Genomic DNA, 24,891 nt, shown 5'->3' on the forward strand with positions numbered 1-24,891 from the left:
ATTACATCCGTTGTGTTCTTTCTGTCCGTAGACTCTCCGGAGCTGGTCACCACCACCACACATCTGTCACAACCATCACAACTTTCAGTCATCATGGAGCTAGACTTTGGACATTTTGACGAGCGGGACAAGGCGGCCCGTACCCCGCGGGGCGGGCGCATGAACGGACTCCCCAGCCCTACCCACAGCGCCCACTGCAGCTTCTACCGCACGCGCACCCTCCAAGCCCTCACCAACGAGAAGAAAGCCAAAAAGGTGCGCTTCTACCGCAACGGGGACCGCTACTTCAAGGGCATCGTGTACGCCGTGGCCAGCGACCGATTTCGCACCTTCGACTCGCTGCTGGCCGACCTCACGCGCTCGCTGTCTGACCACATCAACCTGCCACAGGGTGTCCGCTTCATCTTCACTATCGATGGCATGCGCAAGATTTCAACCTTGGATGAGCTAGAGGAAGGTAAGAACGTCGGGTCAGGTCGAACGCAGCAGTCACTCGTCACATCTGATCAAATGCATCAAGGTGTCATTTGGTTTGCAGGTTTCTTTGTTCCCCAGCTGAGCTGCTGTACTGAGACCAAACTGAGACATTACAGGCCACCATGTTCAAGATGATCTGCAGTGTCTGTGCTGAGAAGATTTAGAAGCAGAACATTTCCACTTCTGAGATTAGAAGTCTTATCTTTTCGGTCTAGACTCCTGTAATCTCTTCATGTGATGTATCGACTTCTAATCTGAAGGGGTTTCTCTGGACATGCGACGCGGTCCACTCCCCTCAGCTCTCTGCATGTTGAACATTTTGTTATAAGAATGCGAGAGAATGAAGATGAGGATTAACAGCCACCTTCTCAAAACGCCAACACAACATATTTCTCATATTAATAGATCCCGCTCACGGTTCTGCTTTCAAAGAACCGTTGAACCTTTTGTATGAAGCTGAAAGCGGGTCTTCTATCTGGGCCTCAGTGGTCTCAGATTTTGCATGTTTAGCTTTATACTCAGGCAGGAGATCACACTGAGCTGTAAAGTCAGCCCTCTACAGCTCAGCAGGATAAATGGTTCATTAACAGACGACATTAGCATCCGATTCTTCAGGCACAAGTGACTTTTTACCATCAAAACGTCTCCGTCGGCATCCGTAGTAACACGGGAGGAAATCTCAATCAAAACTGCACATTTTTTGCATGTTATAGAAAGAGATGGATTTTTTTTTCCTGATTCAGCAGGTGACATACTTCACACAATGAGAGATTTTACTCGGAGTTTACTCATCATTTCTTGACTCTGTCTGATAGATGTCTGAAAGGCAGCTTCATGAGCAGCTGCCATCATGTCTGCTGTCGTCTATATTCGGAGTTGGAGGGCTGATCTGATGTGATTGGGCGCGCTTACAGATCCATGTAGTAAAAGTCGCCAAAGATGATTTGGAATCCCTTTTTTTTTTTTTTTTTGTAAATGAATGAAATCTTTGCCTGGCACCCAGACGAGATGATCCACGCCTTGGCCTGGAAGTAGGAAGTCATATTTCGATTAAACCTTCTACTTTCCTAACAACCTTCCTAAAGAAGAAGTCGACCAGGGTGTTCGACGGATTACTAAAGGAAAAGTCCTGTAACGTTAATACTGAAGGTGTATTTTGCCATCGGCTCTATTTGTTTCAAACTGTTCAACCTGTCAGATCCTCTGCAATCACGTGTGTGTCAAGAACCATTTCGAGACGCTGGCCAACTTGCTGACAGACATTGTTCTGAGGGAGTGAACTCGGAGTCACGCTCGAAGATGAACCGCGGCTTAATTTGTTCAAAATAAGATGATCATCGCTGCTTCTTGAGCTGCTTAGGAAAGCCGCGGAGGGAGTGTGCGCGCCTCCACGTGCACTTTCGGCGTGGCTGTGTGTGGTGACTGCAGTGAAGACGGGGCTGCACACTGTGGGTGGTGGTGGGGGGGCATTTCATTGTGCTTCCTCTTGCAGGATATAATTAATTGCTCAATCTCCTCTGCACTGTGTAATCCCGTTTTGTGCCTTTTGTCTTTGCCGTAATTTCTCCACATTTGGCCTAATTGTTGCCTTCTGGATCGCGACCCCCCCCCCTTTGTCAAAATTTCTCTTTCTCTCCATCCCTCTCTCCCTGCTGCATTTTGTCTTTAACTCCTCTCCTTGTCTGGGCAAGAACAGCACAATCTGCTGTAAAGACTGGAGGTCGATAATGATGAAGGAAATGGAGGATTGGAAGAATGATGGGCCAATTTAGGAAAGGCTGTAGATTTAACTTTTTTTTTATTTTGAGGAATGCCCACCGTCTCCGATGTCCTACACGGACGTCTATCATTTTTAAACGGGCTTCGTCGAGAAGGATGGTTCCCCCAATGTAAATTAACCAAGAGAGACACGCTTCAAAATCCAAACACAATGAATCTTTAATAAGTAACGATGGGTCTCTGCTGTACTGCTGTTGTATTCTTTGACTGATCCGTTCTGTGGTCTCATGTAGTTTAAACTCTTTTCTTCTTCAACACCAGACAAAGACGTGTAATAACAAGCCACAGCGTGATATTAAATCAGTGTCATGAACATCAGCACACACTTTTTTTTTATTTTTTTATTTTAAACTAGGGCTGGACCCAAATATTTGGACTATTCATGTATTTGTTTAGTGGGTAGGTCTTTGGTTTTCAATTTTGGGGTTTGGATGTTTGTATTTTTGCTTTTTTCCCCCTTTTTAATTTTTATGTATGCAATCAATAAATCAACAAAATGGCTGTTATTATACCCTCTTTAAACAGACCGGTGGGATAACAAACATGCATTTTCTTTTTATTCAGTGACAATTGACAATAAAAACAGCAGTAGGAACCTTTAAAAGCATGCAGTCCATCTCAGTTGAGATCAGAGAAATGTCTGGTTAAGTCCTTCACATGTCAGCACTCCCTCCTCCTCCAACGACACTTTGATTATTTGCTTTCTATCACTACCGAAAGCTCCAGAGCCCCAAAAAACGGTGTTGAGGACAGCCCTGCTTTTCAACTACATTTTTTTTTTTTTTTTAAATCACCAAAAAACCCAACACACGTTTCTCATTTTTCCATTTCCGAGAAGTTTCCCGTTACATGATGGGGATTAATGTCGTTTAGTTTTTGTTGATCCAAGGATCAAAAATAACATTTGTAGAAACTCGAGAGCAACGTGTCTGCAGAAACGTTTGGTGACTCAAAGTCTTCCTGTGAACAGTTTCCACTCTTGAAAACTTCCTCAGACAAACCTGACACCGTTCTGCAGTGTGTGCTGTTTACATCAGCAAAGTAAAACGATTTTGGCTGTTCCGTTAGATCGATGTGAGATGAAATCCAAGACGATGATAATTTGACTTCCAGCAGGTCTAAATGTCTCTCAGCAGACGCCCCTGGGACTCTCAGGTGTCAAAGTTGAACATCTGAGTGTGTTGCAACACACTAACCCATTTTTTTTCCCCCTCTGCCGTAACAGGGGAAAGCTACGTCTGTGCATCAGAGAACTTCTACAAGAAGGTCGACTACACGAAGAACGTCAACCCCAACTGGTCCGTGAATGTAAAGGCCTCAGCGAGCCAGAAGAACATGCAGTCCTTGGCTGCCAAAGCTGCCACCGAGTCCAGGGAGACCAAGGACTTTGTTCGGCCCAAGCTTGTGACGGTGATGCGCAGCGGCGTGAAGCCACGCAAGGCCGTGCGCGTGCTGCTCAATAAGAAAACCGCGCACTCCTTCGAGCAGGTGCTCACCGACATCACGGAGGCCATTAAGCTCGAAAGCGGCGTGGTCAAGAGGATCTACACACTGGACGGCAAGCAGGTACAGTACGCTCTACCTTTAGCCTGGCTTGCATCATGCTCTCAGGTATAGATCACATGTGTTCATTTGGTGACGCCACGCTCATGAAAAACTCTGCTGCTGGTGGCTTATTATGTCTGCATTTGTTTAGAGGACAGAGCCCTCTGTTCCAGAAATAACGTGAGGGAAGCGGGCACAGTACATGTAAGCAAAGCGACACAATAGGAAAATTAGTGGTCAGGGTTGGATGACAAGTTGTCATTCATACCTCCACCTGCACCCAGGACAGGTATCTGGATCAAAGGAGAGCAGGAAGTGAAATTATTTGCTCGTAAAAGCAAACATAAAAAAAAAAGTAGACAAGCGTTATTGTCGGCAGTGACACGGCAGGTTCATGAGAACCTCGAGCGTCCGTGAGACTAAAACCTGTGCACACACACACTGACCTTCATTGTCTGCAGTCTTTCAGTCTGAGGCCACACACTCTCCTGTCTTGTGGTTCAGGTCATTAGTGTCGTGTCCGCCGGCCTTTGTTGTGGAGTTTTTGGGCCATCGGTATGTCTGACTTGATCCGTCAGTGAAAAGCTCCAAAGTCCTGGGAAATTCTGTCGTCCACCTATTATTATAGCAGCGCACAAAGAGCCAAACCCTGTATTGTTGATTATTCTGTCCTCGTTGTCTCTATTTGGGATGGTGCACGCTAGATCTGGATGGATCTAGAAAAGCCCATGTTAGCATGTGGAGGTAACAACTAGACTACTGAAGAATGTAAACTCAAGAGTCCTTCTAAAGAGAGCGCACAATAGATTCAAGTCGGACATGATGTGTTTTAGGGAGCTTGCGGTCGGGGGGAAAACAGTCAACAGAGAGTCCTGGAGACAGTTAGGACTGCAGTATATCTAAGATGCAGGCACATCTGGATTCTCAGCTTGAACTCCCATTTTTGAGATGATGCTTTAGTTGTATGTTGCATGTAAACTGCAGCCACAGAACACAGAGCGAGCGAGAGAGAGAGAGAGAGGGCGTCTTTAGTAACCTTGACTGTTGGCTGGCGCTCAGATTAAGGACCCTTCGGCTGTTAGAGCCAAGCTGAATTCAGGGCAGTGCTATCCCCAAGAGAAGGGTGAAAAAAAAAGGTTCAGTTTCCGCTGGCTGACGGTGGGCAGTAACATCATGCATTGACACCAGACCTTTATTTCATATACACAAAAGAATGAGAATAAAGTTTAATACAGTGTCTCTGGATTAAAAAAAAATCAAGTTTGAGGTCTTTATTTTGTCACGATTTGGGAAATGCACATCAAACATTCTTTATTTCACAGAAAATGATTGAAACACACACTGGAATATGCATTTGTTTAATGAATACCACGAGCAGCTCACCAGCGGGGCTGCCTAGATTGCCGTCTCGCTAAATTCAACCTGCGGAATGTATTTTTTACTTACTTTAGAGATTCCTCTTCCAACATAGACGTTCAGTGATGACAGCCGTGCTGCGGCTTCTTTGCATTCGTAAGGGGAATGAAAAATGCTTTCGCGTGTTTTTTGCTTTTAAGACGATTAAAAGCAGACTGGGACAGAATGCATGAGATAGTTGACTCGGCATTAACGTCTCGTATGAGCTGGTATCTACGGTAAAGCCATGACGATTAGCAGAATACTGCACTGACTGGGAATTGGGAAAAAAAAGCTGATCAAATCATCCACACGAGGAACACAACATGCTTTAGATTTACCTTAAAGTCACTCCCTGGGGAAATCTGTTGTTTACTCAAGACTGCTGGCTGAAAGGACGTGATGTTTTATTCATGTTCGCGCTTTATCAGAGCAGTTTTGAGGGACAACCACAGCCAGCACGCAGGGTCACCCACCTGGAAGGCTGTGGAAAGGTCAGCGAGATGGACCGTCTACTTACTGCTCCTTTTTTATAATCTAAGACTGATGCTGCTTCTTATAACGATTGACAAAATGCGGTCCTAACCCTTCGTCTGTGCAGTAGGGGAAGTGACCTCACGCTGGCGAGAGCGTTCGCCGCCTCTTGGGGTGAACACAACTTCCGCTGTCTCTTTCCTCTCGACGGCTCCCACCTGTCACACCTGTAACTGACGGCGCACATCAAATACCTGTGCTTTTTCACACCATCGCAAATCACGGTTAATTAACAGAGGCGGAGATGTGGAGCGGGCGGCGTACGCATGTGTGGATGCGAACGCGGACATCTGTTCCTCAGTCCTCGCTTTGATATGGTTAAATGTTCGCTGATTCTCCTGTGGGGACGTTTTTCTTGTATTATTCATTACAGATGGACGGGGGATCATGCCCTGCTGAGCTCCTTCTAGGTGTTGTACTACTTCAGGTTTTTTTTTTTTCCTCCCCCCTCTGTATTAATAAGGCCCGAATCACATGCGGCTTGGAGGAGGGGATGAGCGCTGAGATGATAGATGGGGGAATTTGATTTTAATGCTCCCTCCCAGGGGTGCAGTCTGGCTGCCCCGGGTCTTCTATGGGGTTTTCCTGCAGAAACACTCGCTAAGCTGTTTGGATATTGTAATCAAATTATAGAATATAGAACATTTCTATATGCACTGTTCTTATCTTTGTGGTTTGGGCTGTGGTGAGGTTTGAATCCTCTTCTCTTGCTTGGATTCCGTCATGCATTTTTAATGCCGCGTTCCCACAAAACTGAATTGAGCCACCATATGGTTGCTTATGGTTGCTGATCCGATTGATTCTGTCGTCACCGCTGTAGATATAGATTAATTAGTTCACGATTAGTGCCCATTGATCGGCGATGGCGACGGGGCTTCCCGGGTTCCATAGCGATGCACAGACCGGCGAGAAAATGCTGCACACATTATTGCGGCGCCTTTGTGTGCAGAGGCACACTGCAGCTGCTCTGTGGTGGAGGTGATATGGTAGAAGCAATATTGATGCAGTGCCCGCCCCTCCCTGACTCGCGCCGATCCTCCTCTTCCCAGTCCATTGCGATAGCTGCTGGGACCGGTTGCTAGGAGACCACATCCCGGGCACAAAGAGAGCCCAGCTGGTGTGGACTGGTCTGTCAGATACCACATCCTGTAGCGGGTGTGAGAGTTTACTATCAATGCAAGCCTTTAAAAAAATTTTTTTTAAAAAAAGGAAAAATCACATGTCATGTTTTTTTGCATTTTTTTTATTTTACCTGTGTACATCCCATAATTGGGCATGAATTGGAAGCAGGGTGGGCTACGGCGTGTGCATGCGGTGTGTAGTTTTAAAGGATCAGTCTGGAGATGAAAGGTGATCAGGTTTTGGTTTTAAAGCATTTCTGAAATGCCTGCTCTCCCTCCTGATCCCCCCCCCCAACACCCCCAGTGCTGTGCAGACTCTAAAGACAGCCTGCCCTCCTCTCTTTTGTCAGTGTTGTGAACAAAATCACTCCCATTTTCCCCTCAAATGCTGCTGCTTTTCACTTCAATCGGGAAGGGTGGGGCCAGTGGATTCGGGGGCTCATTTTCCATTCTCGGGAGCAAATTAGGATCGTTTTATTTTCGCTGATGGCTGATAATTATTCGCCGTGCCTGAAACATTACGTGATTTGCCCTCGCCGCTTCTACAGGCTACATGAAAATCGGAAGAGAGTTTATTTAATTGCTGGCAGCCATTTTGTATTCACTCCTCTTTTTTGATGGAGGTGTCTGCGTAGCATAATAGGTGATTTGCACTGGAGCTCAGCTGTGTGTTTTATCTGAATTGCTCTTTGGGAAGGTTTTCACCCAATACATGCCGCATCCAAATGTCATTTTTCTGAAACGTGGTGCAGGAACAGTGTGGTGGTGTGCAGTTCGTCCTGACAAATGATCTTGACCATCCTGCAGCACTGCTGAGAGCTCTTTAACAGATTTGAGTGCCCATTATTCTGACCTGTGTTTAGAGTCAAGGTTTTCTTTTTAAGCCCTTTTTTTAAAAAAAAAGTGTTTTAATCGATTTGTCAACAAAGAGCCACAGAAGAAAAGAAATGGATGCTGCGAGCATGCTCCAGGCACAAGGTCACACTGTTATTGATGGAGAACAAAAGATTCCAGTTTGCTTTAAAAGTTAATAACTTGCAGAGGGAAATTATTGGCAGAATAGGATATGGATAAAGGCACGGGTTCAGGGCTTCTTAACGACTAAAATACATCCAGTGATGGGGAAGAAAAGCCTGCTTTTCCTTGGTTATCAGTGCTCTTGCAGTCTGCCTGCTCTTTGCCATGCTGCAGAAGCAGTTGTCATGGCAATAAGCTCCGCCGTGATGGATTCAGTTTGTGACAATGGCGGTAATACGCTGAGTGTGCTCTTTACATCGGGTCTTACCTGCTTGCTCTCTCCTCCTCACCCCTCAATCCAGCTCACTGCTGCAGTCACATTTCACTCACACATGCACGCACACACTCGCACACACACACACGCAGTTAAACAGAGGCAGACAGTCAGGCTGACAGAGGGGCGTGGTCGCCATGATGAAGCATCCTGAGCAAGCATGGAAGCCTGCATCCCCTCACAGGCTTCCTGCGCGAGCACCACATCAACAAGTGAGCATGACCTGGAGGGGGGGAGAGGAGGAAGCGCAATTTAATAACGCTGAGGCCACATCAGTCAGCCAAATGGAAAGCCTGCTTCCTCGGGGTTGGGGAGGGGTGGGGTTAAAACAACATCATGCACCAGCTGCTCCCCATGACGGTGCAGATATCGCTGCCTAACTGGCTCATCTGTGCTCCAAATGCAGCCAGAGCACCTACAGTAGCACACAGACACAGTGGCAGTTCACCAAGGTCACAGACGGGTCAGACGGGCGACTGGTTATAAAATCAGCGTTAGAGTGGGACGAATCACTGCAACGCTCAAAATATAGACTGTCTTTTTATATTCCGATTGACAGGATTTGATTTATGTTCGGTGATTATATCAATGAACTGAGCTTCTGTCATTAGAGCAAAACATCCTGACGTGATTCTGAAGCTATGATTGATTTTAAAAAGCCTTGTATTGTCTGAGAGACCTTCAGGAGGGATGGGTAAAATGGAGACGCTGCGTGTTTTCTGGAGGAATATTTCAGTCAGTGCAGAGGCGCTGGTATTGATCAGGTCTGTGTGCCTCACAGTGAAGGAGATAGTGTGGGAGTTTCCCCATGGGCTGCACAGAAAAGGTCTTCACTTGGCTCTCACATAGCGAAGTAATCCTACAGACTACACAATACTATATTTAATAAAAAATGTACTGACAGATTTATGTTTTTTGCACTTTAGGTTTAAGTTAAATGCTCTGACTTTGATAAATTATCAGAAAAAGGACCCAAAGGTTTGACAAGAAGGCAGGTTAAACAACCAAAGCTGAAGCCCGTGAAAGCAAATTAAAGGCAATAAAAAATCAAACAACAGGAAAGAGTGCGAAAAAAGACAAACCAGTATCGACCAAGGGGACACACGGAGAACGTAGAAATGGGGATGCATGTGAGACACAGGCCAGCCAGCGAAGAGTGAGGAAAAACACAGGAACTGATTAACTAATGAAACACGGGTGCACACAGACAAAGGTTGGAAAACAGACAAAGACAGGAAGCAGGAGGTGGAAAGTCAATGATGCCACATGAGGATTTAATCTACAAAATAGAACTGGAAATGATCAAACCAAAAAAACATGACACAGATGTTTTTAAATTCAGATTTCTGTGTACAATTCAGCGTAAGAGAGCCATTAAGCAAAATAAATATTAGAGAGCTGTGTGTGATTTAAAGTTGCAAACAGACAAGAGGAAAAAAGTACATAAACTATAAGCTAGTCTATATGAAATTGTCATTCTACATGCTGTGTGTCATTCATGGCTTCTGCTTGACTTGGAACAGTCTGGATCATTTATATTTTAATAGAAGTTTTATTTTTGCACATTTTTAAAATGTACTGTTCTGGGCCCTTATCATTTATTAAGATATTAGTTATATGTATGTATTCTTTATTTATCATCTTCTTTATTCTACTTTAATCCAGATTTTTTCTCTTTCCCTGCATGATTTAAGTTCTGAATGTTAAACATGGACAGGGGACATCTGTCAAAATTAATTATTGAAGTTGTATTAATAAATTAAAAAATAAACTGAAATGAGTTTCTTCCTCGTACCCCCGGGGCGATTCTTTTTTATAACGGCAAAAAGCTCATAAACTGATCAGCGATCAGTCCTCTGTGGTATCTCTGCGAGCACAGCAGATTACTCTTATCAGTTATATTGGATTCTACTGACTGGCCATTTGCTGACTCATTATCGCCTGGTAAGCCTCCACTGTGTTAGACACGTACTGATTAGATGAGCCACCCAGGTCACGACAGCAAGTCAGAATGTTACAATGCCACATTGAGCAGCTTTACTTCCGCACAGAGCTCAATTAACACGGCTGTGCGCAGAGATGAGATGGATAGCAGGACCGGGAAGAATCATCAGACGCTCGAACTGCGCTGCTGAAAGGATGAGCTGAAGTCAAGACAAGCAGCTGCCTGTAGAAGACAAAGGCTGTGTGGGCTTTGTTTGGAGATGTTTCCTGCTGCTTCACACAAAAGCTGAGGCAAGGAACCATTGACCTGAGATACTGAATGCAGACCAGATTGTGTAATATGTGGGCACTGGTTGTTTCTAAAAACTGTTTGAGTTGCACTTCATCAAGAATTGCCTTCAGATCATAGACGGAAAACTTTGAGGCGCTGCTCGGCCCAGATTACGATCACTCTCATCGAGCCGGGAAGTTCAGCCTCTATATTTACCGCTCGGCTGCCGTGACCTACCTACCGTTGGCCGGAGTCGGGCTTAGGAAACTCTGAATAATTCAGTTGTTGTAGTTGGTGGATCCCTGCGTAGCTGCTGGTGGTGTTGGTGGTTTTTTGGGGGGTCATGTGGTCCTGACAGCTGGTGAGGCAGAGATTAGGGATGGGCTTGGTGGGACAGAGGGTGGTGGGCACCTGGAGTCTGGAAGGAGCCAGTTCTTTAGAAAACCCCACCCACCTGCCTCCAGTAAACACACAATTATATATAGATATATACTGTGATGTGTGCATCGCCTTTTGAAATATGTAAATATGCAACAAGACAGAGCGTTTGACCGTCTTTAAGTTGAATGTTATGTTGTTCCTTCTCCTGGATTCTGCTGCCAGGTGGAGCCGGTCGACGTGGGCAACTGACCTTTTCAGATTGAGAGAGGAAGGACGCTTCTTAACCCACATCCAAATGTTCCCAAGCCGGCCTGCCCTTTCCTCACGGCAGCCGCGTTTCAAAGGGACTCTGACATTTCACAATTGATCTGATCGCGTGTGAAGCAGAGCGGGCTTTCTATCAACTGTCAGCAGATGTCAGATCAGAATAAATGGGAGAGAAACGGAAACTTTTTAATTGACTGGCCCAGAGAGTTGCACACATGCCAGGCCGGCTTTCCGGGTGATTGTTGAAGTGTCTGCGGGACATTTGACACAAAGTGGACATGAATTATTTGCGAGCTTAATGATGGGCGGAGGACCGGTCAAGGAAGCTGCACTGTAACTGGACAGACAATGTGGATCTTAAGTGATCCCTGTAGAGACTAGGATTAGCGGGACTGCTTAAAAGGATTCAGTGTTTTTTGAGAAGGGTGGGTGTTTTCTGATACGTGGGGTTAAGCCCAGGTTATCTCACAGCGTGCTGTTTTGTCAGGTAAAAACATTTTATATATGTGTAGCTTTTGGGCTTATCTAGCGGACTGGAGTAGCAAGAAGCAATGCTTCTGGTGTCTGGCAAAGCTCTTGGGCAAATGGGAATACCTTGTGGCTGTGAAAGCTCGGGCGACGGGCATGTAACCTGCAGAGTCATTCAGTGCTTTTTGGCTTTTTGGTTCTGAGGAGACAGAGTTTGAAAACCAATAATGAACATGTTTCCAGTGCAAAAAATCCAGATTTCCCATCATGCTTTGTTTTTCCCAACTGGACAAAAGAATCATGTTTTGCATTGCATCTCCTCTCAGGTCTGTGGGTGGACTGATAAAGTAGTGCTGCGTGTCAGAGACGTGCAGTCGGAGACATGCAGAGAGACTGAGTCTTCATTTCAAGTGGAGATTCTGCTAAAAGAGATTAAGGTAGCAGTCTGCTGGATAAACGCTTTATCCCTTTAATCAGCTCTGTTTTTAAAGCTATTAAAACATGGGCTAGCCTCTCCCCTTCCGCCCAATTCCGGCCCATTTCCATCTCCTCCCCTCCGCCGTAGGCCGTAGGGGGAAACAAAGAGTGCTCTTAATGCTTTCCATCTTATGATTAACTGTCAGGTGCCTTCGTTGCCACACAACAGTTTAACCTAATGAAAGTAACATGTATCTAATCTCTTGATAATGGACACAGAAGGAAGCCCAAATTTGCTGCCTGTGAATTAGCCCTGGCTGGAAAACCAATTAGGTTTTGATCCCTGGAGTCAAAGCGCCGTCTCCGTACCCCAGCCGGGATCTGCCAGGCCTGTATCCAGGGAATCTTGTGGGACACAGAGAGAAGGGTACAGCTGTTGGATGCCTCGCCAGCGAGTCACCACCGCACGCTTTTAGCTTGTCGAGCAGGACACAGAATCAAGATGGCAGCTGCTGGGGTGGGGTGCTCCCAAATTTATCTGCAGCTCATAGTTTGGATGTGTATCACAAAGGAGACCATGATGCATCTTGGCCCTCCTGGCGTCACCCCAACACGTGGTAATCTCTCAAACCGTGGACCTCTCAGGGTGACCAGCAGAGAGTCGTGAGTCAGTGACTGTCTTGTGTGTTTTTTTTAAGAGAATTAGCCCCAAAAGTAGGCTGGTAAATAAAGACAGTGAATGAGTCTTCATGTGCATCACTTGAGGGGTTGTGATCTGCAAATTCAAGTGAGATGAACACTCATTTCAGCTGGTGTTGAAAGGCAAACTGGAAATGAGGCTGAGATGCTTTGTCGAAAAAATCTCATCTGCACCAAGAAAAAAAACAAAACAACAACAACAAGGGGAAGCACAGCCTTTGGCTTGAATGGCTTTAATAGGCGTGCCTGGGCTGGTTACAGGGCCTGTATAATGGAGAGCAGAGGAGAAGGTGTGGCCCAAAGACATCTGTCCACTCAGGACATATTGTGTCAACAGCTGCTATAGAGTGAAAAGTCCCTGGGGAAGGAAGTTGAATCACTTAAACATTACAGCAAAGGTGTAACATTATACACTCTGATTGGGCTTTTTTGTGCCTTTGTTGGGTGTGTGTGTGTTTTGTTACATGGGACCACTGTAGCTAAAGGCATGTTAACATGACAAGTAAAGCACAAAGGCGGCCTACTGCTATCTGAGGCTGACTAAATCCTTTGGCTGGCAGACAAGTAAGACCTTCCTTTTACTTAGAATTCTTCCACATAAGGCTGTGTGTTTTACACAGTTCATCCTTTTCACAGCGTTATCAAAATGTAACCTTTTAGGTTCTGTCGTCAAATCTGTCGGCACATCATCAGTGGTGCTCCTTCCGCACGGTTATTGGCAGCGCTTCATCATACTGGAAATGCCTGTATGCACGTTATTGAATTAGGAATAATAGCGCGGAAATAATCAGATGAATCTGAGCAGATAATCCTCTCTGCAGTTGTGTAGTCTTGGGTTCTGTAGCTCTCACATGAGGAGTGGAAAAAAAGGGCAGTGATGAGCATTCGAAGCAAGACGTTTTTGCCATGCTGGCAGCGTGTCTCCCTGGTGACAGCGTGGATCTGTCAGTCAGCCCAACACGCCGTTCCTCGTCTGACTCAGCGGATGTAGACTGTCGATGCAAGCCAGCCATAGGGTGCCTGTTTCAGGCCGTGTTCTCCTCCCTTCCTCCATCTCTGTGTTGCTGTTTTTCAAAATTCCAGTCGCTACAGGAAACAGCAAGAACCCTGCGGGCTAGCAGCGCAGACGCTGAAGATGACATGTCGGTAACCTTAGCTCTTACCTTTTTTATTTTGCAGGGATTAACACCAAGGCTCGCCTCCCCACATGTTGAACAAGTTCGCCTAAAGAATTACAAACAAGCCAAAGAGTTTTCTTTCCCCCATACCATATTTTTTTACATTCTGGTTCACAGAGGATGAATCCCAGTGACATTTCCACCAGTAGCACCAGCAGGTTCACATCTGTGTCCGTCTGTCTTGTAGGTACAGCCTCACAGAGCTGTGAAACCAGTTGATTCACTTTTACCAGCTGTTTTTAGAATCTCAACTTTTCTGTCTTCTGGTTTTCCAGGTTACCTGCCTTCAGGATTTCTTCGGTGAAGACGACGTCTTCATTGCATGTGGACCTGAGAAATTCCGCTATGCCCAGGACGACTTCTCTCTGGATGATAACGGTGAGTGTGACAGTAGTCGCCTGTGTTTAACATCAAGTGCCACATATAGGCTAAATAATATTATTTTGTCAGACATGATGGTGAAACAGCTAAGCTTATGCCGTATTACTGCAAAGCCATGGTTCAGTATAGGCTTTGTGATAATCATGTAGCAACATCAACCTAAAGATGACATAATAAGGATACCTGTGAAAGGGGTAAAGGAGATATATTGTGCTCAATTTCAGGTTCAGGATTTTATTTTGGGTTACTACTAGAACACATGTAAATTATTTAATATTGAAAAAACACATCAGTTCTCTCACACTGTCCAGTGTCTGTTTTTACTCCTGTATCTTTAAGCCCCCCCCCCCCCCCCCCCAATACCCAGTCTTCTCTGATTAGTCAGCTCACACACGCCTGCGATACACGTGGAGGGCGTCCAGTGGAATTTGTTTTGTACAGAACTGGGCTCATGCTAAAGTGTAAACTGCACAGTGCAGCAAGTGCAAATTATATCTTAATGTTATTGAAATGAAATGCGGAGGGTGAGTTTTGCTCATCTTCTGGACTCTTCCTTGGTCTGAAATCCTCTCCCTTTCATGTACTAAACATAATTTGAATAAAATAATTGAAGATGGAAACTTGACCAATTTTGCAAGATCCTCAACATTTCAATTTAAGAAAACAAGTCCCTCTCACACTACCCCTGCTCTCCAACATTGCATTTGAGTGCCTAAAATGAAAATGTCGGCATGCAGTGAGAGCCGGGTAATTCCTGTGGTGTCGGTTAATTTACTGGATGTCTTCTGCAAAAGATGTTATTCTCACATGCGACGCTGTGAGCTTGTTTATAGTGTGAAGAGAAATTATGTGTGTGAAGAAGGAGGCCTGGAAATAAAGGGAGTCAAAGAGGGAAGTCTGTTATCTGCAGCCGGCAGCAGGGATAGAAAAAGGTAGAGCAGAAGAAGAGCCATTAATCTGTCCGGTGACAGGTTTAGGCCAGCTGATCTGCTGCTGCTGATACTGCTGGGAAGTAGAGGAGAGAAAATGTAAAAACCGATCCTCTAACGGAGTCTCTCTGCTCCCCGCAGACCTGAAAACCCTATTTATAACAACCCACTTCCACCGGATGTCCCCTCCTCGAAACATTCAGTATCGTAGAAATGTCTTTCATTCTGAGCGCAGCGCTGATACAGGGCTGATTTTGTCATTAGGTTTCCTTCATCCCTTTTCTTTCCTCCCCCTCCAGATCCTTGTCGGATCTTGGTCGGATGGAGATTCAAGTTCATTTATAATGTTCTGGGTCTGTTCCTTTCAGCGTACTCCCCCCATGGAACCAAAGCTAAATTGTTTCATTCAGTCCATAATAACCTCGGGGGCAATACTAAATAAAACGAGAGTCTCGAGCACCCAGACATCACCGAGTCGGCCTCAGCGGAGCAGGGGAGAGGCAGCTGTCTGTGATGCATCACATGGACATTACAGCAGCGCACAGATCACTCTGGCTGGTTTATAATGAAATCCTGATGTTTTTCAAGGAGTTAATATTCTGAATCTGCAAAAAAAGAGACGGACGTGCCATAAAATGATCCATCCATATCAGAAATGTAGTTTTAAGCGTTGTTTGGCAGGAAAAACTACAACAGATTTCAATCCCTTGGTGGTTACTTTTTGCTGTCCTTTTGTCAAACGCGAGACGGACGTTGGCGCGTACGTTACCTGCAGCTCTGCTTATGCAGCAACACCATCAGTCGAGGCTCTGAGGGAATGTGCCTTGGATACTCTGGAGGGGGCTATTTCTAGAGCCCTGAGTAGACTCGACAAGCTGCCAGTCTGAGGAATTGTCAAAGGCACGGTGGCACACCTAGCAAACAATAGCACGGGAGTGTATCCAGTAGTGTGTGAAGGTTAAGAGAGAGAAGACAGACATGGTGCGATCCCGGGAGACGGAGGGAGGACAGATAGTATAATTAGCATCAAAAGTGGGAGAGGGGAGAGGGAGGGGCAGAGGAAAGAGAGAGCCTGACAGTACAAACAGAGGGGAAGATGCAGAGGGAGGGGTAGCGATGTCTGGAGTCTGTCTACTCTGATTAATACAGTGACCCAGAATGTACTACCTACATTTCTATATGATTTCTATAAGCGCTCACTGCTACGCATCTACATGAACACACAAACGGCATCTATCGCTCTTGAATAATGGCCAGTAAAACCCAGGAATCTTAAAGATCAAAGTGTCACAGTCAGGGATGAGTGTTCGTGATCGTGGAGGCCCTTCTATAAATCGGTATAAGATGCTTAAAGCTGCTGTGAGTGTTGTTGACGTTCTTTAGCGAACGTCCTGTCAATCCCCGCCCTCGTCCCCTCGTCACCACACGAACACAACGCGGGAACTGCCAGATACGGTCGCAAACAGGAGAATCCCGCTCTCTGAGTGTTCGTCTCTTTCTAGAGTTCTCTGTCCTGACTGGATAAAGTGGGCCGGGATACCAGGAAATGTCTTTTTCTCTTGCTGCAGGAGGGAGGGGGGGAGGAGAGACATCTGTTACTGACCAAACATTCATTACTGTTGGAATATGCTAACTTCAATTGATATCTCTGCCACACCATGAGTAGACATCTGGACATGATGTCAAAACTGTTTATTTCCACATATTCTGTTGACAGTTAGTGTAAGTTCAGATTGTAAGTGAATGGTTTGAACTAAATTTCTTATATATTGGACCTTTTAAAAAGTGCTGACGACATGTTTTTGATTCTGTTATCATCGCTTGTACAGCCTCAAAAAATGTAAAAATAAAGCGCTTTAGAAAAATGACGCAGGCAAAAAAGGAATAAATGGCACTGAACGGTTTCCAATCAAAGTCATTTTAATAGAAGAACTTAAAATGAACATCCTGCCAGTTCAAGGTCACAGCGGCTGCCGTGCTGTTTTTTCTAAAATCGTAAACCAACATATATCTATAACCCTCAGTGTTATCTAAACGTGCTTCATCTAGGGTAGAGCATTGCCTACTACTACTTTTACATTGATTCTTGACATTCTGATGGATGAACTCATATGTTGGACGGAGCGTCAACACGTGCCGGCTGACTCATTACGTTCGGAAAAAGTGATGTTGTCTTTGTGCTTCTTTCCACAGAGTGCAGGGTGATGAAGGGAGCCAAAGCTCAGCGTGGAGCAAAGAGTCCCGGCCCGATCAAGCGCAGCAAGTCTCCTGCTGAGTCGAGTGAGCCCATTAATATTATTATTATTATTATTATCTCATCATCTCCACTGTAAAGCTTCCTGTTTAACGAAGAGCAGAAACTGACCTCACCTTGTCCTGCAAATCAAAACGGAGAGCGAGCTGGTGGAAAATGAAGCGGCAGACGTGAGCTTGAATACGTGAGATACGACAGTAGAGTGATTGTGTAGTTATCGGCTCCTGTTGTCGTGATGCTGGTGTGTATCCGACCTCTGACCTTACTCTGAGGGGGAATGGTGGGCATAAATATGGATTTCCCAGCGTCCAATGAGCAGATTTCAGTGATGCTTTTATGTTGGACTATGAACTGCTTTTGGTTCGACAAAAGGGAGAGACGAGATAAAATCACGGTTTTCTCTCTGTGTTGTTTTGGAGAGCTGCACCCAAGAACTGTTCTATCCGGGGGGGGGGTCCAATTGATGTCGGCTCGTTAATCTCACTGCAAACACCTCATAAAAAAAACCCTTGAATACTGACAATAGGGACAGTAAATGTCCAGACTTTGTTTCACTGTGCTAAATCCTTGTTTATTCTAATAAACCTGCCTTTTGTTTTTAGACCAAATCTGATGAGATTATTAGTATAATGTAGCTGATGCAGATTCCTTTTTTTTTTTTTTTTTTAAGTCATGAATAAAACATGGAAAGTAAACAAAGAGGGTACAAACAGCTTTTGGCTGTTTGTTTGACAATCAGGCATTTTAACATTTAATAATATCCAGGAGGCAATAGGACATAATAGAGACATCGGGGGGGGGAGTTGCTCGTGTTTGAATCTTTAATGTTAACAGCGCTGGAACACGGTGTTGTAGCTCTTTGTTACGGAGCTATCTGAGTTTATATAGCTTCACTGTTAGCTGGCTAAACATTTGGTGCAATGAAATCTGATCTGGTGCAGGCATGACAAAAGAAAAGCTGTTTTTTTTTTCTTTGACAGCTTTCACATAAGATCTGGTCTCTGGAAAACAAAAACAAATGATGCACGTGTTGGATTGTATATCATGTAGAAGTGTATTTAGTCTCCCGCTGGTTACTCACTGTTTAAGCCTGGTTGAGGTATGAGTAAGGGGCAGTGTCTCTGCTCTAGACGAAAGACAGATCAGGTGAGTAGTTAAATCCCCTGTAGGACATAAACAGACAGGTGATGCTCAGGGCCGATGTGGTGTGGTAGCAGCAGGTAGTCCACAGTTCATGTTTCACACCGTAGGTGGGGGGAGAGCGTTGGGGTCTCCAGCCCTGCGGGGTTCCGTCCGTCCTTCAGCGCTCTTGAATATTTTATTGATCACTAATGGGGGGATGCCTGGCCTTTAAGGCAGCAGATGGTTGGCCAACATGCTGGGGAGGCAGTAAACTGTTGAGCGTTAACTACCTCTATAATACCTGAGAGGTCAGCCGGCTGATAATGGGGTTGTGACTGGACTGCGTTAACTGGGATTAGCACATGTAAATGATGCTGATGGGTTTTTCGGTCGTTTTCAGAGATATTTACCAGAGACTTTACAACCAAACGAAGAGGATCGTTATGGCTCAGGGTCACCAGGGAAAAGGATGGTTAACTGGCGATCCATCTGTATCATTGACACAATGTTTGAAGTAACTGATGTTTTGTCCTGTGTTGTGGTTATCTACATCTCTGAGGGAAAAAAATGTCTTCTCAACAGCAGCATCAATAATAACACCACCTGGAAATGCTCGAGAGGAAAAAAGTGGTCTCTTGTTACTTTAAAGGGATATTCCGGTGTAAGCTTAATCCATGTTCTAACACACCGTGACACCGAGTACGACCCCCCCCTCAACAAATGAAGTTTGCGGACCGCTAGCTAACGCAGAGTAAGGGTTAGCATCCTCAGGGTTAGCATCCTCAGGGTTAGCATCCTCAGAGAGGACCGCACGACAACAGTACACTGCAGTAAATGGGTCCAGGTATAAACCGCCATCAAAAAGGCACAAATACTGTCAGAACAGCACCAAACTACGTAAGCTAGCAGTCTGCAGACTTTATCTCTGAGCTCTATGATGATTATGTGAAATAAAAATAGACATTCAGTTTTGTCATGTGCAGCCACTTCTTGACAGTTTGTTTGGCAAATTTGTTTGACAGAAAAAAACTTTTGTGTGGCTCTCCGTTAACATACTGACAGTAGTTGCTAACCATTAATTGGCTAATAATGTTTCAAATATGCAGGGAGCAGCAAGAAAAACTATAAGTTACAATTAAGTCTCCCTGATGATTCTCCTGCCTCTGATTGGTTAGCAGCTAACTGGGTGGCATCTTGGGGAGGTGCGTGTGCCTTGACTTTCAGACTCATGTTCTCCAGCATGTTAAGTCAGTCCAGTCTGATTTTTAAAGAACTGCTATCAGCACTTTCTTGAGCTTCTGGCATCTAAAACAACAACTTGTACCAGGGTGCATTGGGTTCAATGAGTCGAATGCCCTCAAAGTGTGTTTGGCGCTGTCCGGGCCGAAATGAAACACAGTGATCTTCAGTTACAGATTGCCACACTGGAATGACTTTCTGTTCCCCCCACAAAAGGATTGATAAATGTCTCAAATGTAAAAACTTCACTTTTACAAAAAAGGCCCCCCTGTATCTGCTCCAGCTGAACTCTGTGCAGCATGTGTGGCAGAGCAGCTCATGTTTAGATGTTCTGATTTTAAGATTCCAAGATACTAAGACTTGTGATTTAAGTGTTCAAACAGCTTGTTTAAGTCCACATTTGTAAGTCTTGTTTATGTGCCCGAGTGGTTAAATGAAGCCAGTGGCATTAAGTCGGTTGACAATGGAGCTTTATCCGCGTTGTGTTTTCAACACTCGCTGGCTCAAATGTACACCGGCCATCTGGCTCATAGTCCTCAGAATCCTTTTCATCTCTTATAGACAAAAAACTCTTTTAGAGCACTTAACACACGCGGCTACATCACATCGCACCGCTCTTAGATATAAACACAATGTTCCACACAGAGGAGAGTCCTAGCAACGCGGCGCGACGCAGAGTCGGTGAATAAAATGTCATCTAACAAACACGGAGGGTTTGTCAGCCACCTAAACCTGGACCAACAGCGTCCCTCGGGCGCTGGAGCCAAATGAGGCCACGGTTCAGGAATGATTTTTTCTCCAGAGCCAAGAAAAGGGGTTACACACTCTCTAATCCACACTACTGTTTACCTCTTTTTCTCCTCTTTCACTCCTCCTCCCCTCCCCTCCCCTCTCCTCTCCTCTCCTCTCCTCTCCTCAGCCAACGGGACGGGCTCCAGCAGCCAGCTCTCCACCCCGATTTCCAAGCATTCCCCCACCTCCACCCCAAACAGTCCAGGCCTCAACAACAAGCAGAAGGTACCTTGACCTCTATTCCCTCTCCTCACCTAGTTTCTCTTTTCCCATTTTTTTTTTGTTTGTCTCCAGATGAATCATGATGTGATTTTTGCTCCTCTGTGTCTGCAGGATCTCTACTTGCCCTTATCTCTGGATGACGACGATTCTCTGGGCGAATCGATGTAGACTCTCCTCCTGCAGCCTGCCTCCTTTTATGGCCTGAAACACAGAAGTTTTATACCTCTGCTGCTTTCCACCTTCACTCACAGTGCCACCTGTTGTTTAGGAGAAACCACTCTTTGTCTCTCTTTTTCTTTCTTTTTTTTTTTTTCGAAGGCCTTAGCCACCAGGGCTATGACACCATTTGCTGCTTGAGAAAAACACAGACATTTTTTTTCTTTTTTGAAAGAATAAAATAATCAGTTTCGACCACGTTGTAACAATCAGCGCACACGTGTTTCTATGTATTTCTCAAAAAGGGCACACAGTCATTGACCAGCAGGTTTCACGGTGTAAAAATCTCACTTTGGTCTCAAACATTTTGTTCAAGGTTGCACTATAATTCCAGCCACAGAATTCCAAGCAGCAAATGGGATCTTTTTTTTAGGGGTGTTTAGTCGAAGCTGACTCAACTTTTGTATCACTTGTATTTGTGATGTTCCTCTTCTGTCCTCCTGTCCTTCTGCCCTCTACAGTTAAAGGTGTGAAAGGTAATGGGTCCTTGTCAGAGGAAGTCTGTTAAGCCAGATAAAGTCCTTCTAACCCGCTGTAAATACTGTGTATAGCTATCCATCCTGACATCTCTGCCCAACGTACATTGCTGTGCTTCCATAACGTCACTACAACGTCCGTCTAACATTCGCTCAACATGATACAGGGTATGGTCAAAGTAGAGGAAGAGCCAAAAAGTACGAAGTCCCACCACAGAGGGTGAGGATTGTGTGGGACGCAAGCTCCTGACTGAAGAGGATAATTGGTCAGAAGCGAACGCCTCCTCAATGAGAATCCGTGTTCCCACGTGAGCATGTATATGAAAGATTATAAAACCACCACGGAGGCCTCAAAATCCTTCCGCTGGCAATAATTAGCATTCATGTTGTCTAATCAAGGACGAGAAACATGTAAGGAAAAAGCATCCCACAGAGCCCTCAGTGAAGTCTTCGTGTTGGTGTTTCCTCTATTCTGGCCCTCTACATAGACAGTAGGCCACACATGCTGTATACCCTCTGTGTTTTTAGATTTTCACAAACTGCAGTGCATGATACTGATGAATGATGATGAAACTTTTGGGCATGTAAAAAGCTGAAGGACCTAATGTTGCTTAAAAAAAAACAACCAAAGGAACAAATATTAGGCCAAGAAAACCCAACCCACTTTCAGTTTTCAGTTTTTTATCGACCAAGTACGAATAATTCCCCGTGTTTTAGGCCACGACTAGTGGTGACATTTTGTCGTAGAAGGTGCGTAATTCAAAGATGAGTGAATAAAGGGTCTGAAAGCCAAAGTATGATTTTTAGAAAAGCGGGAAAAGATGTAACTATATCAGCTGTAAAATTCTTTAAAAGAAAAACAAAAATCAGGAGGAAGCACATCTGGAGAGTTCTGCATGTTACTTTTAACACGAAATAAGGTTCAATCATGCTCATCTGAGGCGATTAGAGTTTTTATCAGGGGGCTAAACGGTAGTGGGGTTTCTCCTATTTTGCATGGCTCAGCATAGTTCTCAGATACAGGGGAGATGGAAAAAGCGTAACGTTGTCTAAATCTATGTGTGGGTTTTAAAATTTTTATAAAGTCTATTAATTTATATCAAGGGTACTCATCTAGGACATTTATTTATAGTTTAACTCGCTCGCGTGAGCTCTTAACACTAGTACTATTTTCAAGCCTCTGTGTGCAACTTTCTACGGCCATACACTTCTTTTTTCTACTGTCACGACTCGCATCGTGAGGGGAGGTTTTTTTCTCCGATTTCTGCAGGGAATCGAGCCTGAGAATCGCTAAAATTGGAAACGACACTGAAGCACAAAGCAGGGAGCTACTTTAGTCATGACGGTAACGGTGTCTACTCGCCAGCATTGCAATGCGTGACCACAACAGATTTTTTTTTCTCTCAATATATTTGAAAAAGAAAGTGTTGCACATGTAGCTTCCTTTTGAAATTAACATCTATGCATTCGGATTCAAGAATAGTTCAATCTTATTTTCGGTAGGAATGGCCTTTTTATACCTAATAATGATAATAATGATGATAGCGTGATAAGAAATGAACTAAAACTGATCATTTCCATGCAGTTATTCCATTGTGATAATGTGACCGTCTGAAAGTTTTTATGTCTCATGAGTGGCGCGGTGCCCGCCCTGTGGATATGCTTTGAATAGCTGTTATCATTACAAGACAAACCATCACCAAAACCTGTCTGGTGCTGTGATTTACACCTTTCTCCTGCAGGGAGCGCTGTCATACCAGCACAACAATAGCCAATAATATCAGCTAATCCAACAAGCAGGGACGCCTCACTGTACCCACCATTTTGTACAAAATACTCCCATTTGTTGTCGTTTTTCCCCCCTCATCGGTCCTGTACGACCGCACATGCTAATAATGTTCTCGTTTGGTTTTTCTACAGCTTATTACAGCATATAACACATTAACAGGAACTGTTGGTTGTCTTGTGTTAACCCGGCCCGCCACCATGTAAGATGGATGGTGTGAATTCATCACCTACAGTGGTGCCTTTTTTTTTTAAGAGTACCGTCTTTTTGATAAAGAAAAATGAAAAATGGGGACGTCCAAGGCTCGTTCTTTGTTAACAGCTCGTTTGTAAAACATTTTTAAACATCCTGAATGAGGAGGCCGACACGCGTTTGTTTTTGTGGAGTCACGGGACACTTGATCATGGTGTAAATACGCTCCCCCTCCTGTGCTCTTTCATATGTATGCCTTTTTTCTGATTGAATGAATGACATTTTTTTCTTGGGAACTTAACAGTGTCCTTTTTAGTGGTATTTTGCAGTGTCACAGTGGCTTGTTTCAGTGCTTTCATTCAGTGTATTAACCGGTATCCTTTTGCAATTAAAAACAGTCGTATTTCACCTCTCTGGACTTGAGTTTTTTTTCTTTTACAATGAAGCTGCCTACTATAGAGTCTCATTGTTTGTCTCAGATCACTGCAACAATACATTTCCCTTTTCACTGATGAGGGAATGGTACAGTCGTGTGTGTGCGTGAGTGTGTGTGTGTGCATATTGTATGTCTGCAACACGGCCGGTCATCACTCGATGTGTGCTGAGAACCTATCGAGAGACGCATAAATAGATGAAAGATTTCGCGTGTTTAAAAATAGTGTTGTGCTCATGTTGAGATCACTACGATACGCGACCATCTTCATCACCATGGGAACAGCAGAGTCTGTCTCGCATGTTGAGGCAGCGGCCAAACATGTCAAACAACAGCCAGACTGTAAACATTCCCCTTTTTAATTAATCAGAGGGTAATGTTGATGATGTTGTTGAAATACATGTCATGTTCTTGTCTTTGGTTATTTTAGTTTATTTTTATGTTTTATTTGATTTAATCCAGCTGTCTTCTCCAGCTGACACCTGAGAACAAGAAAACAATCAAATGGACACAAGTACACAATAAACAAGGATGTAATGAACAGTTTCCAGAATCATTAAGAAATATCTGCTAGTGAAGCTTTAAAGTCGTAAAGGAAGAATGCAAGACTCTAGTTTTGAGAGCAGCTGATTTTAAAAGGCAGCACCTGTAGCCAGCAGTGAACAGAGGGGCGGTGAGGAGGTGACGGAATTACTGGATTTAAATAAGAGAAGGGCTGTTCAGCAGTTTGCAAGCTTCAACACATTATCAACGTTTTATGAAAAAATATGTTGTATGTATCGGTGGAACTGTATATATATTAACAGCCTCCCCACAGAATACAACCACACTGCTTTAGGTAATAATTTAGGGGTGACTTGTTCCCCACATTAGTCCTGCAGTTACAGTCAACATCACAAATACAGAAGGAAGTTTGTACGCAGGGTTGGAAGGATTCCTTAAAAAACGTTTTCAGATTCAGCTGCTAATTTACAATAAACTAATGTCACTTGATTACTTCCTGCTACATGTACTGTGTTGCCCCCTTAGCCTGGTGGTGCATAAACAAGATGAAGAGATGTGAGGTAGCTTAGACGCTTCCA

At 44.5% G+C, this 24,891-nt stretch overlaps 1 protein-coding gene across 1 annotated transcript in view; it reads left to right on the top strand.

The window, feature by feature from the left end:
• Positions 1-23,789, top strand: part of LOC119031689 (neuronal migration protein doublecortin-like) — a 28,606-nt gene extending 4,817 nt beyond the window's left edge. The window contains exons 2-7 of the mRNA XM_037120302.1: positions 32-457; positions 3,482-3,822; positions 14,043-14,145; positions 17,271-17,357; positions 20,612-20,709; positions 20,818-23,789. Coding sequence (XP_036976197.1) covers positions 94-457; positions 3,482-3,822; positions 14,043-14,145; positions 17,271-17,357; positions 20,612-20,709; positions 20,818-20,874 — 1,050 coding nt within the window. The 5' untranslated portion in view covers positions 32-93 and the 3' untranslated portion in view covers positions 20,875-23,789. The remainder of the gene's footprint in view (positions 1-31; positions 458-3,481; positions 3,823-14,042; positions 14,146-17,270; positions 17,358-20,611; positions 20,710-20,817) is intronic.
• The last annotated feature ends 1,102 nt before the right edge of the window (positions 23,790-24,891 follow it).

This window comes from Acanthopagrus latus, chromosome 13 (genome assembly GCF_904848185.1).
Source record: "Acanthopagrus latus isolate v.2019 chromosome 13, fAcaLat1.1, whole genome shotgun sequence".
Taxonomy (NCBI): Eukaryota; Metazoa; Chordata; class Actinopteri; order Spariformes; family Sparidae; genus Acanthopagrus; species Acanthopagrus latus.